Here is a 14014-nt window from a genome sequence, read left to right on the forward strand (position 1 = left end):
CGGCGAATTTGTCACGGAGGTGAAGAAAAGACACAAAAACGACAGCAGGCAAGAGTTAAAATAGTGTAGGAGATGTACGTTATTTATTACACGTTACAAGTTTTAGAATTTTGCAATGTTTCATATTTGAAACAACCCAATAAATTCATTAAAACTCGTACCCTTTGGGGATCTACGACAGGCTGCAGTTATCCCAACTTAGCTAAGAAGTTATTTACAGTGATTTCTAAGAACATTCTTTGCAATAATTTGAGTTTTGTCTTAGAAACAATCTTAAGCAAAAAAAAAAAAAAAAAAAAAAGAACATTCTTAAGAAGAATTTTTGGGAACACGAAATATTCGGAACTTTTTTTTCCTTAAAGTAGAAAACACGAAGAAAATGGCAGTTAAGAAGAATTTTATTCTTAAGAATGTTTCGTGAATCCGACCCCTGAAACTTTATACAGAGATCTGACCCAGCTTTAGCAGGTGTGATGTCAGGGTGCAAAAAATTTTAAAAAAATAAAATAATAATAATAATAATAATAATAATAATAATAATTCAACCCTTCATATATTGAGAAAGTATAAAATCTAAAAATGCACTAAATTGTCAGTTATATACCATCACAGACGTAACAACTATCTACTGCTGTACGTAAGCGTGATGTCAGTGTGGACATGTGCACAATGAAAAGATCATTTAAAGTACAAACACACATTTTTGTTAAGGACATTACAGGAAAGATGAGCACTTCATGCTAACAAACGTGTTTCTTTGTCCTTCTCTCTCTCTCTCCCTCTCTCCCTCTCTCTCTGTACAACAGGACGGATTGAATGACTGAATTTTCTTTAAACTCAATCTATTTACCTCCAAAAAATAGAAAGTGTGTCAGCCGCCTGTGACCCACAAACAAGCGCTCTGGATCTCGAGGACTCTTTCTGAAGCTTAGGTAACATTAAGTTACAGCTCCGTCTTTAGGAAAGCTGCAGTCCCACATCCTCAATCTGTTCAAATCTAATTCCTAATCGACAGCACCATTAACGGCAGGAGACTCATACGTACAATTTACAAAAGGGCTGCGCTAGATCTCTCGCTCGCACTGAGACGAGGTGATGTACGAAGGAAATGTTTGAAACCGCCACCAGTCAACAGGATACAATGTCGCAAAATTAGTGCGTGATTCGTTTTTCTGCAAAAACAGCTGATTTTTAAAAAGTGTTAACTTGGAGAAGTGGGAAGCCACGCCTTTTTCACTAAGGCTGACAGATACAGAAGCCACACCTCTGTCAGTGGGATTGGACAAGCACAGGAGGCCACACCTCTTCCATTAGGACTGCCAGAGACAAAGCCACACCTATTATATTGAGACTGAAGGCACAGAGGCCACGCCTCCTTAACTGTAACTGAAAAGTACTGAAGCCACGCCTCCTTCATAAGGATGGCCAGACAAGTGACATGTATCACTGGATCATCAAAAGCAGAGCAGCCAATTACAAACTTGACATACAATGAGGCCACACCCACTTTATTAGGACTGGTAGGCACAGAGGCCACACCTTCTTCTTTAACTGAAATGAACAGATGCATAAAGGAACAGAGAGAGAGAGAGAGAATCACATTCACTAATGTTAATAGTAAACACTATACCGAGACATCTGACAGCATCATGTAAATATTCATGATAATACTTTACTCTGTAAACACATCGTTAACGTAAGCACATTTGAAAACTCGGACAAAGAAATGAAGTATATACAGTGTGTACTGGACATATAACGAGCAGCCTTATATGGGAATTTAGCAACAAATGTAGGTTCCAAACGTTTTTCCCAAATAACTGGATTGTCATTAACACCAGATTTCCTGTGTAAATGCTCCTGTGCACAATTTATGAACACATTTGTACGTATCCAGTTTGATAAACAAGGCCCAGTGTATAAATGTGTGTGTGTGTACTTCTGTGTGTGTGTACTTCTGACATGTACCATGTCAGGTGCACACCCAGTCCACCTGTTTGTCTTTCTGTCTCTCTCTCTCTCTCTCTCTCTCTCTGTAATCTCTCACTCTCTCAGGAGTGGCTCAGTCTGTGCCATGCCGTAACCACTCTCTCTGGGTGTGTGATGGAGTCGGTCCACTGCTTCACGGCGTCCGGTGACGAGCTGTCGAAACCCAGGACGACCTGCACACGCGAAAGTATGCACATCAGCATGTTTGACTTTTGATGCAGTAAAATTTTACACGCATGTACGAACAGAAGGAACACACGCTTGCGCCCCGTGCTGTAGCGCGCCGTGACGTTGCTACTCGGTGCTCACGTACAGGTGTTCAATGCCGGCTCACGTCTCAGTGATAAGCCTGTAAATGTTCAACCTCATTCTGAACTGTGCGTTCTTATGTAATAACCTGCATGCTAATGTGTGTGTGTGTGTGTGTGTGTGTGTGTGTGTGTGTGTGTGTCAGTGTAGAGAGGTAAGTAACACTCCAGATATTTAAATATAAACGGAGCTGTTACGATATGCAAAAAATGACAAATCGTCAGTCAAGTGCACGACAAACTCTCTCCTACGAGAACGGTTCTTTAGCGTCTGAGCGTGTACCGTTCTCCACACCCACCTGTCCGAGCAGGTACTTCCTGCGTATAGATCCACGGCTGTAGAGTTTGACCGACAGCTGGATGTTGTAGTCCTGACCGGTGACCGGCAGGAGCACGGACTCCGCCCACTGCACCTGCCCTCCGGACGGCTTTGCCAGCTTCGTCTTCCTCTTCATTGTAAAGCGTCCGTCGCTGAACATCTCGACTTTCACGAAGAAACCTGAAGAGGAAACGAAGCGATGTTAGCACCGATATACAAACACCGATAGCTCTCGATCACGCAAAGCTGTAGAAAATAATGAGATATTTAATCACACTGATAAAGTGGTCTAACCACAGCATGGTGGTGTTTATATAACAAGCTGGGTAAAGGAGTTTTATGAAATGAAGCAGGGTGACGGGTTACTGTTGATTATTTTGCAATAACGGCAATTTACTATTAATTCAGGACAGAAACATCGTGCCTTTTATTTACAGGTAGATTAAATGTTGTGAACAGTCCGTGAAACGAGCCGCCGTTATAGAAAATGAATAACCTTGACAGTCCTTGACGGCTCAACAGCGCTATGGCGAAAGGCTTTGAGGAGATCTAAACAAACCCCAGCCTAGACCTGTTTAGAGATGCGACTCACTCTGTGTGAGGAATGATGATGATGATGGTAGGTTCTGGGCGGTGAGGATCTGGAGCTGGATTCGGCTGCTGACCGGCTGGAAGCAGGTGGATAACTGGAGCTCGGCGTGACAAACCTACAGTACACAACCACAGTCAGCCATACGCACAGTTTAAACAACGACAACACACTCACGAGCTCCACACTGGTAATATAATCAATTTCTTCCGATTTTTGTTTTTTTTAAACTGACCTGCGAGGGTTGTAGAATAGTTCACAAACTGGGGGTCAAGTTTTTAATCAAGTTAGTCATTTTTCCTTCCGGACGTATTTAAATATCACATGCAGAACCAATCACAATTCATGTCCATCCGGCGTCCTGTTAAAGAACATTAAAACTGCGCCACATCTCCACGGGCACAGAGCGGATCTTAGATTTCAAAAAGCTGCTGTGGAATATAGCAGAGAAATGTCATCTCTAAATCTACAAGCTGACAGCGTATCATCATGTTCTCTCAGCACTAATACCACCTTCTTCTTTTTTTTTTTTTTGTCTCTACTTCTTCCCTGACTTTGAGTCACGTTTTGTTTTCTGTTTTTAAATGAAATCCTAGTGGAGATTAGAATCGCAACGATACCCATCCCTACCTGAATACCTTCTTTGATGGTGCTTTTACACAGCTTGGTATTTATGCTTAGCTAAGATACTCCAGCGAGAAGCCCTTCATGCAATGGAGCTAGCTTATTTAATAGCAAAGCTCAGGTTTAGTGAAGAATGTGTTGTGAATCTGAAATGATATAAACGACGGGTCTTGTCTCGGCACGGACGAATGTTAGTAATGATAACGAAAAGTGGCGTTAAAGCGGATAAAAAGACGTGGAAGACGTTTATGAGCTCTGAAGTTGTTCTGAACGTGTGAGGAGAGAAAAGCCTGGCGTTTTAATACACGCCACCGTGAGTACGTGAGAATACGTGAGGGATGAGGACGGCGTGATAAGCTCGGACTCACGTGCGTCTTGCAGGGTGGACTCAGGTCCAGCCAGTGCTCGGTCTCCTGCGACGCGAGCGTCCGGAGAGATAACACACACTCGCCCTGCGTGCGCTTGCGAGGGGTGTGTGTCTGCAGTCGCAGCACCAGGGCGCAACCGCGCAGCTGCTCCAGGTTTAGAGTGAATACGAACGTCTCCATAAACACCACGTCCTGAAACAGAGAGAGAGAGAGAATACACGTGCGCGGTTTACATGCTGACGTACGGCGGTATGGATTGCGTGTGCTTGCGTTGATATTAGACAAACCCATCATTTTATCAGTATTTGATCTTGTCCAGACAGGTGTTTTGTTTGCAAACACAAACGTAGGACTGGCTAAGAGACGGCTTCAAATGTATTACTGTGGTACAAGAGAAATAAAACACTTCAGGACGTGCTGCTATGGGAAAATAATCAACTTCCGGGTGTTAACAGTAACTCCGAGTCATTATTCCTTATATACTGACTATAGAAAACTATTGTGGAGTGTTTTCCAGGTGTTTGCTGTGTGTTACAGGGAGCACTGTGTGTGTGTGTGTGTGTGTGTGTGTGTGTGTGGTAAAAAAGAAGGACTGTTTCTCACTGGTGTCGCCTCTTTTACTGAAGTCTTAAACTGTACAGGTTTTGCCATGGTGATGACCCCTTTAAAGCCAACCCTCTGCTGCTCGCCAACATCGGAGTACACACACAGATCCTTACACTGACAGAGAGAGAGAGGGAGGGAGAGAGGGAGGGAGAGAGAGAGGGAGGGGGAGGAGAGAGAGAGAGAGAGAGAGAGAGAGAGAGAGAGAGGGAGGGAGGGGAGAGAGAGAGAGAGAGAGAGAGAGAGAGAGTTAGAGAGAGAGAGAGAGAGAGAGTTAGAGAGAGAGAGAGAGAGAGAGAGAGAGAGGGAGGGGGGGGAGGGAGGGAGAGAGGGAGGGGGGGAGAGGGAGGGAGAGAGGGAGGGGGGGGAGAGAGAGAGAGAGAGAGAGAGAGACAGAGAGTTAGAGAGAGAGAGAGAGAGAGAGAGAGAGGGAGAGAGGGAGGGAGAGAGAGAGTTAGAGAGAGAGAGAGAGAGAGAGGGAGAGAGAGAGAGAGAGAGAGAGAGAGGGAGGGGGGGGAGAGGGAGGGAGAGAGGGAGGGGGGGAGAGGGAGGGAGAGAGGGAGGGGGGGGAGAGAGAGAGAGAGAGAGAGAGAGAGAGACAGAGTTAGAGAGAGAGAGAGAGAGTTAGAGAGAGAGAGAGAGAGAGAGAGAGAGGGAGGGGGGGAGAGGGAGGGAGAGAGAGAGGGAGGGGGGGAGAGGGAGGGAGAGAGGGAGGGGGGAGAGGGAGGGAGAGAGGGAGGGGGGGGAGAGAGAGAGAGAGAGAGAGAGACAGAGTTAGAGAGAGAGAGAGAGAGAGAGAGAGAGGGAGGGAGAGAGAGAGTTAGAGAGAGAGAGAGAGAGAGGGAGAGAGAGAGAGGGAGCATTCATGATTGGGATGTGGTATCACAGTAAGCCTGAACAATGCTCATCAAAGAACAAATTCTGGGATGGACAGAAAAAAATATCTAACTGATTCAACAATGATTCAAATATGAATAATTACAAATAAAAAATATTAATATATCTACTCAAATCACTATTCCGAGTTTTATCAGTTATCTCCAAGACAAACCTTTTTATTTTATTTTTTTTTATAAACACTCACATCCAGGTAAATTTTTTAAAAGTTTTAAAAAATATATATATTTAATTCATCATTACAAGTTTTGCGTCAGTATTTTGGAAAGGTCTGGTGAAGGGAAAGAGGACAGAAAGGGAGAGAAAGAAACAAAAATGAGAGACGACATGAAAGAGTCGTCGAAAATAATGCGAGAAAAGCAGTGAAAGAAACGGACAAATTGGAAGTGAAAAACTGAAAAGAAAACGTTACTGAAGAGCGAAAAATATTGTGTAAGAACTGTCGACTTGTAGAGCAAGAAACGTGTTATATAAATGAGAGAGAGCAAGAAAAGGGCTCACGAAAAAGAAAGAAAAAAAAGACAGAAACGAGGAAGCACAAAGAAAAACGCAATACGAGGAAGGCACGTGAGAAAAGAAAAAGGAAAAGACGAAAAGGAAAATAGAACCACGGGAGGTTAAACGGAAAATGAAAAACGCTGACAGTAAAAAGACAGAAACGTGTGTATGTGTGAGAAAGAGAGAGAGAGAGAGAGAGAGAGAGAGAGAGAGAGAGAGTCAAGGTTGGGGGAAGAGCAGGAACATTGTTTTTAAGAATGGAGAGTTGAGACGTTTATGTAGGGAGAGAAAGAAAAAGTCACGATGAAGACCGGCAGATCAAGATGAAGCAAGGAAGTAAAGTAAAGAAGAGAAGAGAAAAATAGCGGAATATAAGAAAGAGATACAGTGAGGGAAAATAGAAGGGACAAGGAAAAGAAAATAGTAATAAAAAAGTGAAAGAGGGGAAAAATGAACAAAGATAAGAGAAATAAAGTGTAAGAGAACGATAATGTTACAGAAGCAGGAGAAAATGGGTGAGAAAGAAAAAACATCAAGAAAAAGAATGGTGAAGAGAGAAGCAGAAATGAACGAGAGAGAGCGAGAGAGAGAGAGAGAGAGAGAGAGAGAGAGAGCGAGAGAGATAAAGGTAAGTTATGGAAACAGGAGAAAGAGAGAAAGGTCAAAGAAAGGAAAAAGCTGAAAGTGGGGATTGTGTGTGATGGTGTGTGTGGGACAGAGGGTGTATTGAGGAGGATGAGAGTGGACACAAAGGCTCAGTGTGTGTGTGTGTGTGTGTGTGTGTGTGTGTGTGTGTGTGTGTGTAAGAGAGACGCAGTGGCTCCTCGGCGCTCGGCTGTAATCTTACCTGCACCAGTGTGATCCACACCTGCTCCACCGCCTCCTGGTAGCTCAAACGCACACACACCTTCCCCAAATCCCGCTCCCGGTCATCACTCGACACTGTGCTGGATTCTAAAAAAAAATATATATATATATATAACGTCCAAGTCTATATTTCTGATGGTCAGATGGTGAGAAATGGCACGATCATAAAAACCATTTATGTTTCCTGATGAAAATAAAAGTGAAAGTGTTGAAGGGGTTAAAGTGGCTTCAGGTTAACACTCGTGGTCTTAAGGCGTTAAAGACATAACGGTTATTTGCAGCTCGAGATTTTCCATCATGAATAGTTACCTATGCTACGGCTGCTTCCAAAGGAATCCCGAAAGGAGGACGTGCTGCTCGGGACACTGTTCACTGAGTCATAGCGCTGTAACACACACACACACACACACACACACACAGAGCTCCTCTCAGTAACAAATCAAACTATGCACCAATCAAGCTACATTATTATCCAAATGACTTCTAATGTATTTAACTCCGCCTTCAGATTCCAGGCCACGCCTCCTCCCGGAGTCTGACCCTGGTTTGAGTGACACCGAACTCTTTGGCTCTATTACTTCCTAGCTACATTAGCCTCGAAGCTCCAATATACTGTTAATCTAAGGGAGTAAACGTCAATCTACTAGTTAGATGAGAATATGACCCTTTAAAAGGGTTTTCCTTTCATCATGAAAGGAATGGCGCTCGCTGTAGAGCTCACGCTGGAATCCCAACCACATTCCACATTTCATCTATGTAGATGTAGATGTAGACTTTCACGCACTCCCCGCTATCAAATATCAAATACCCGCGCTTACTAATGACTTGTTGAAAAGCTGACTCAGTATTATCCGGTGAGAGACCAAACCTCGCCCCGGTGCACCTGGAACTGTGATAGTCATGTGACGTCAGTGTGATTTACAGCGCGCTCAGAACGCTCCCAGCTAAACTTGGTTTGTCAATGTAAATGCGCTTTCTAATATCATGAGTAAACATGCTCTATTTCTGGAATCTCGTTCTGTCCAAGAACAAACCAAACCAGAGCCAAACACGAGCAGCTTACGTCTATATTACATATAAGAGGTTTTATAAACAGCTTTGTATTGAGCTGAGAGAAGAGGAACTTCATAACACGCCCGTAAACACTAAATAACAATTTGGAAAATTATGATCAGTGGGCACGATTTAACAACTGTTAAACAAAAGTCCTTTAGTCTGAGACTAGACTTTAGTTTGAGAAGTGGCGTTCATGTCTTACAAGCTTGATATTACTCTGTAACGGTGCATTATAACACTTATAAACGGAGACAAAGCTAACATCTGAAAGATTTGGGAATGGTGGAATAAGACGTTCGTAGCCGTTCGTGTTTTCTGAATGATAACTTATAAACTGCGATAGTTATTTGATGCATATGAGTGCCTTATGAAGTCACTATACTCTCTTACGTCAGTAAAGGACGATGTAGCTTAGGAAACTATGTTCAGGAAATGTAGCCTGCCGTATTTTTCTATATCTTACTATTGTGTTATTGTATAAATATGTCATTCAGTGCTTATTAATGTTTGGTGAAAGCACTGTAACACTAGCAATTGCATTTTAATAATGAATAAGTTGAAAATTACCAATAAAGACTTTGGAAGAATGAATGTTATTCCTAAAACTAAGCACTCGTGCAGGATTTTACGTCACAAACATGATTGTGACTTTTCTAAAGCCTTTATGCGTCAGTACATTTCTTCAGTAAAGCTTGAGTAAGCTGATTTAAACAGGCAGAGGTTCACAGGTGGGTGTGTGTGTGTGTGTGTGTGACGGTGAACTCACCTGAATGTGGCCGTGAGGACTCGACAGATCCAACATGGAGGCGCTGAGTCTCTGCTTCACGCTCTGGTCGAAGGCTGTGAGAGAAACAAAGCTAAAGTTTCATCCTACAGCTGTGTATCGGATCATGAATCAATAAATAAAGACAAATAATGAAAGATAAATGTATAATAACGTGCTGTGCGTGCTGTTACAGTTACACAGGATCCCTTGCCCTACTTTTTCACACTCTACCGTTAGAGATTTTGTTTAAACACGACTGAATCGCTACAGAATCAGTGCAACACATACACCGCAGCACAACAGCAGGTTTAAGGTTTGAGGTTCAGAGCAAAGCCCTGCCTGTGCATATGTCAAGGAATGTCCATATAGACTGAAGCAAATAAAGAAGGGTAAATATTTGCAGAGTGCGGTGTTCAGAAACATGCCACGAGCAAACCGAATATTTATGCCGTCTCCGTGGAGGGAAAAAAAAAAAAAAAAAAAGATTCTTTACGGAATGCTATAAAGTGATGAAAGATAAAATACACCGTATGGGAATAATAAATGATTTCTCGGTGGAGTCGAAGCTTACTTATTTTAGTGGCATCGTAAAACGATCCCTCCTTAAACCTGTCCCCTGAAGAATTAATCAGAATGACTCACTATGCACATGTGTGTACAGCTGGATATGCTACATGAACTACAGAGTTCAAAGTGCATTACAAAATTATTTTTTTACAGATATATTTGAAGAATTAATGAATAATCAAGTCTAAAAATAATTATGAATTAACCATAAAATAAACAAGCAATTGCGATTAAATAAGCACGATAAAATATTTGCAGGTCGGGAGAAAACCAAAAACATAAAAATAAATAAAAATAATTTAGAAGAAATTTAATTACACAGTAGAACAAATACAAAAAGGGTTAAACTGCTGTATGATAACATTATAACATTTCTATTGGTAAGATGATGTTTTATAAACATAAACATATCAACACTGCAGATGACCCACCTGATGTGTGTCCGACTCTCAGCATGGGTCGTCTCACGGTCCTCGGGGATACGTAGCTGATCACATGACCCAGGTTAATCGGGGACGTGGGGTCATATGCGATTTGACCCACAGTAGATAGCTCCGCCTTCCTCTCTGCATACGTGGCTCTTGCTGAACCTGTTCCAGTACATTTGCATGTATGAATAATGAAACTGCGCGATTTGTATTTAGCAGCCGGGTTAACGTAAAAGCTAGAAATTTTCCAAGTATGAGACATTTTACTGCTCTGGTGTTTCATTGTTTTTACAATTACAATGCCTTCTGGGAAAGTTCCCCTCCTGAGGTCTACGGTGAAGTCGACTCGATCCCTCGAGCTTCCACGGCTTTATCTAACAAACCCGGCTCATGCCAATAAAATATTGGAACAGTTCGTAAGAATGTTCTGGGGATTCCCTGAGGGAAAGGATGGAGACAAAAGCGACTAATACTGGAACACAGCCATGAACTTCCTGTTGCTGTATTACCCATAAAGCAGCTGTGTTTATTCATCTGTTCCAGGTTTCAAGACTTATGACTACTTGTTCTTGTTCTTTACATCACGTTATCCTTCTGTTTGATAAGTAAGGAATGAAACGTTCGGGGACGTGTCGTTATGGGAAATTAATAGTCGGCAGGACAATGTGATGAAGCAGAGTTACTATTAACACCCCTCAAGTTTACATAACAGCATGTCCCAAAGTGCTTTATTCCCCTTATAATGCAACTATTTGCCAATAATTACACATCATGCTTTTTTAATCGGTTTACAGTTTATAGTGGAACGTCCATGAAACAAGTTAGTTCCTGTTCTCACTTACGTTAAAGCAGCTATAAACAGTCGATCCCACACCAGACACTCTTTTTCTCTCTCAAAGTGAATAAGACAAAAGAAATGCATCTTGTCATGTTACTGGGAAACGGCAAAGCATAAACTTGTCTGTCCTGAAGATGTTGGAAAACGTAAAGTTACAGCTTTACAACAGAAAATCTTTTACATTAATCAAAATGTCTGGATTCATGAATATGCAGATTGTAATCCCAGACCTCCTTTCTCCTTTCCTTTGCCAGGTGAAGTCCTGCATTTGCATACTGGAACCTGATTGGCTCTTACAGTTTATGACACAAGAACACTCGCCTGTCACATGTTCAACACTAACTCTTTCAGTCGTTCTGTGAGCTCTCCCTGATTCTTAAAAGGACATAAGATGAAGATGTTTACACTTCCTCTCTCATATTAATTCCACTTAGAGAATATAATCAGGTTTCAAGAATTTTTAATTGATATGACTGTTAAAAAAGGCATGCTGAACTCACCCTGTAGCCCGGGCTGGTAGCTGGAGTACTGCATCCCTTGTGGCTGTACGTAGGAAGATCTGAACGAAGGGAGTACGAAGGGTATTTCTTTGCCATCGGGAGGCAGTTTGGAAAGAAGATAATCCTCCGAGACGCCAAACGTACTTTTCTTGACTTCGGCCTCTTGCAGCGATGCAAAGGGTCGAACTGTAATGACTGCACCGGACACACACACACACACACACCATATTATCGTGTGCCGAATGAACACGGGTATCTACAGTGGAGGATGAATTACTGCAGGGTTAATTCAACTCAAACGGTACTGAATTACCACGTAAACCTTCAATTTAGGTTTTACCGTAATAAACAATCGTGTACAATACAATCGATTCAATTAGGAACCTCTCTGACCTCTGAAATTACAGTCTAATCTTCAACGCATCTTTCCTATCTATAATGTTGGAGAACATTGTCGACCAAAAACTATGTACTTTTATAAGTAGTAATAAAAAAAATGTAGCATTAGCGTAAATAAGTCACGTCAAGTCGAGATTTATTTATCAATTGCGCATTATGTCAAGACACGTTACGGCGAGGCTTGTAACATTATAAGTAACAAAATACACAAAACACACACACACACACACATACACATACAGAAGCAACACAACATGAGAGAGAGCACATGATTACATGTAAAAGTACAAATACCACGTACAATATAACTAATCGGCTAATCCCCTTCTTGTTTTCCTGCTTCAGTTTTTTTTTGCGCATCATTTAACACTACTAATCTGAATACCATTAAGTCCATGTCTGGTTTAGATCTTACTTGAAAGCCCATTAGCATTTTTTGTTCCTGAGGAGAGTCTTAAGAAGCTAAGTGCAGTATGGTGTCCCACAGGGTCCGGTCCACGGCCCTGTTTCGTTTCTGCCTTTAAACACAGGTTCTTGTGATCTGCCATCTATACTTAAGAATGCCAGCTCTAAAAGTGTTTTAAAAACCCTACATGTTTAACCCGGGCTATTAATAATTATGAAATTAACGAGTCTTTATTAAATATACTTAAGATTTATAGTTAATGCATTATATAATTGCAAAATAGATTCACTGATCACTTTTTATATGCAAAGCACATTACTGTTGTTGTTGTTGTTATTATTATTCCTAGAATAGAATGGAATGAGAGAGGTAAGTTGTCTAACTTACTCTGAGGCTCTGGTTCTTTCTCCTCCACCAGAAAATTCCTGCAGCAGTTTTTAATGCATTCCATCGCCATAATGAAGACTTTCTTATAAACCACAGGATGTTTTTCAGTGGAATGTCTCGCAGGCAAACCTGAAAACCTCTGTAGCGTCGCGGAAACTCCTCACACCGTCCTCAAACCAAACGCTGCGAGTAAGAAAGGGTTAGTTAGAGAAGCTTTTCTGAATTAGTAGCTCCTCCGGCGTCGCTTTTCGCCACATTTGTGTATAAACAGAGAGTTCATGATATATGAAGGAGCGGGGAACGCGCATGCTTGCACCTCGCGCGCTGCCCATAACGCGTTGTGGAGCGCGTGCACGTTCCACGCGCACTTTCAACAGGTGGAAAGGGACCAGCGAGCTGCCGGGAGTCCCACGGGTCCTAATGCCCCCTTTAATATCATCATCATCATCATCATCATCTCTCTCTCTCTCACTCTCACAACACACACATATAATGTATATAATAATATATTATTATATAATATATAATGTATTTATATATGTATGTATGTATACAGTACTGTGCAAAAGTTTTAGGCACATGGAAAGAAATGCTGTAGAGCAAAGATGCCTTCAAAATAATTAAATTAAATGTTTCAACGTTGAAAAAATACCATAAAGAGCCGTGAAGAGTAGTAAATGAAACAAAGTCAATATTTGGTTTGACAAAAAAAAAATTTATATAGTAGTCTCCGGTACGATTAGTGCAGTTTTATAAGGAGTTTTATAAGCTGTAAATTTTATTGAGCATTTCGCAGAAGCAGCCACGGTTCTTCTGGAGACTTTACTGTCGCACTCGCTTCTTATTTTTGCAGCAAAACCCATCAGCCTTCATTGTGTTTGTTGTCTGAAAAGTGGTCTCTTACATAAGACACTGCTTTCTATACAGATATACAAACATTTTACATTAACATTTAACTTTATGAAAGAAAACTAATGCTTGGGAATCTAAAATGTTCGTGTACTGACTCGATAATGTAGAAGTCATCAAATAAAAAAATCTATAACAAAGTTTGTACTTAAAAAAAAAATAGGGTGTCTAAAACTTTTGCACGGTACTGTAGGAAGATGAAAAGTATACGGAACATTAAAAGTCAATCTTTAAATAGTAAAAATGATGTGGACTTGATTGCACTAATTTAGGTTAAATTAAATTTAAACATTTTAAAATAATCATTTGGAATACAAAATTAATTGAACTATAAATTTAAATTATATGTCTATTATATCATTTAGTTATTATTTAAGTACTGTGCATATTATAAGTAATTATGCACACAAACCTTTGGCCATTTTCCAGAATATTACGCCTATAAATTAACAGAGGTTTGAAATCTGTTTCATATGATTAATGCAGCTTTTTTTTAAAGAAAATTTGTCTAAAAACATCTTTAAGGAAATTCAGACCCTTTCTCATAAAAGCATTAATGAGAAAGGAATAAAAGCTCCTCTTCTAGTCGGCACAGGAGAGTGGATTTAGCGTTTTAAACCAAGTGTGCGTAGGTACGCTGTTTTCTATCACTTACAGTTCAGTGTCCGATTTCAGTTTAGGATTCTGGGTTACTTA

The 14014-nt window shown here is 41.1% G+C and overlaps 1 protein-coding gene across 1 annotated transcript; it reads right to left on the reverse strand.

Annotated features, from left to right (window-relative positions):
* Positions 1-545: 545 nt before the first annotated feature.
* Positions 546-13902, reverse strand: LOC128605117 (tandem C2 domains nuclear protein). Its single transcript, XM_053620259.1, has 11 exons — positions 12410-13902; positions 11218-11412; positions 9883-10041; positions 8885-8958; positions 7372-7447; positions 7043-7149; positions 4801-4917; positions 4198-4389; positions 3209-3323; positions 2597-2796; positions 546-2162 (listed from the first exon to the last, which is right to left on the reverse strand). Exons 1-11 carry the CDS (start codon positions 12477-12479, stop codon positions 2052-2054), a joined length of 1416 nt encoding a protein of 471 aa, XP_053476234.1. The 5' UTR covers positions 12480-13902; the 3' UTR covers positions 546-2051.
* Positions 13903-14014: the final 112 nt, after the last annotated feature.

Source organism: Ictalurus furcatus, chromosome 3 (assembly GCF_023375685.1).
Source record: "Ictalurus furcatus strain D&B chromosome 3, Billie_1.0, whole genome shotgun sequence".
Classification (NCBI taxonomy): domain Eukaryota; kingdom Metazoa; phylum Chordata; class Actinopteri; order Siluriformes; family Ictaluridae; genus Ictalurus; species Ictalurus furcatus.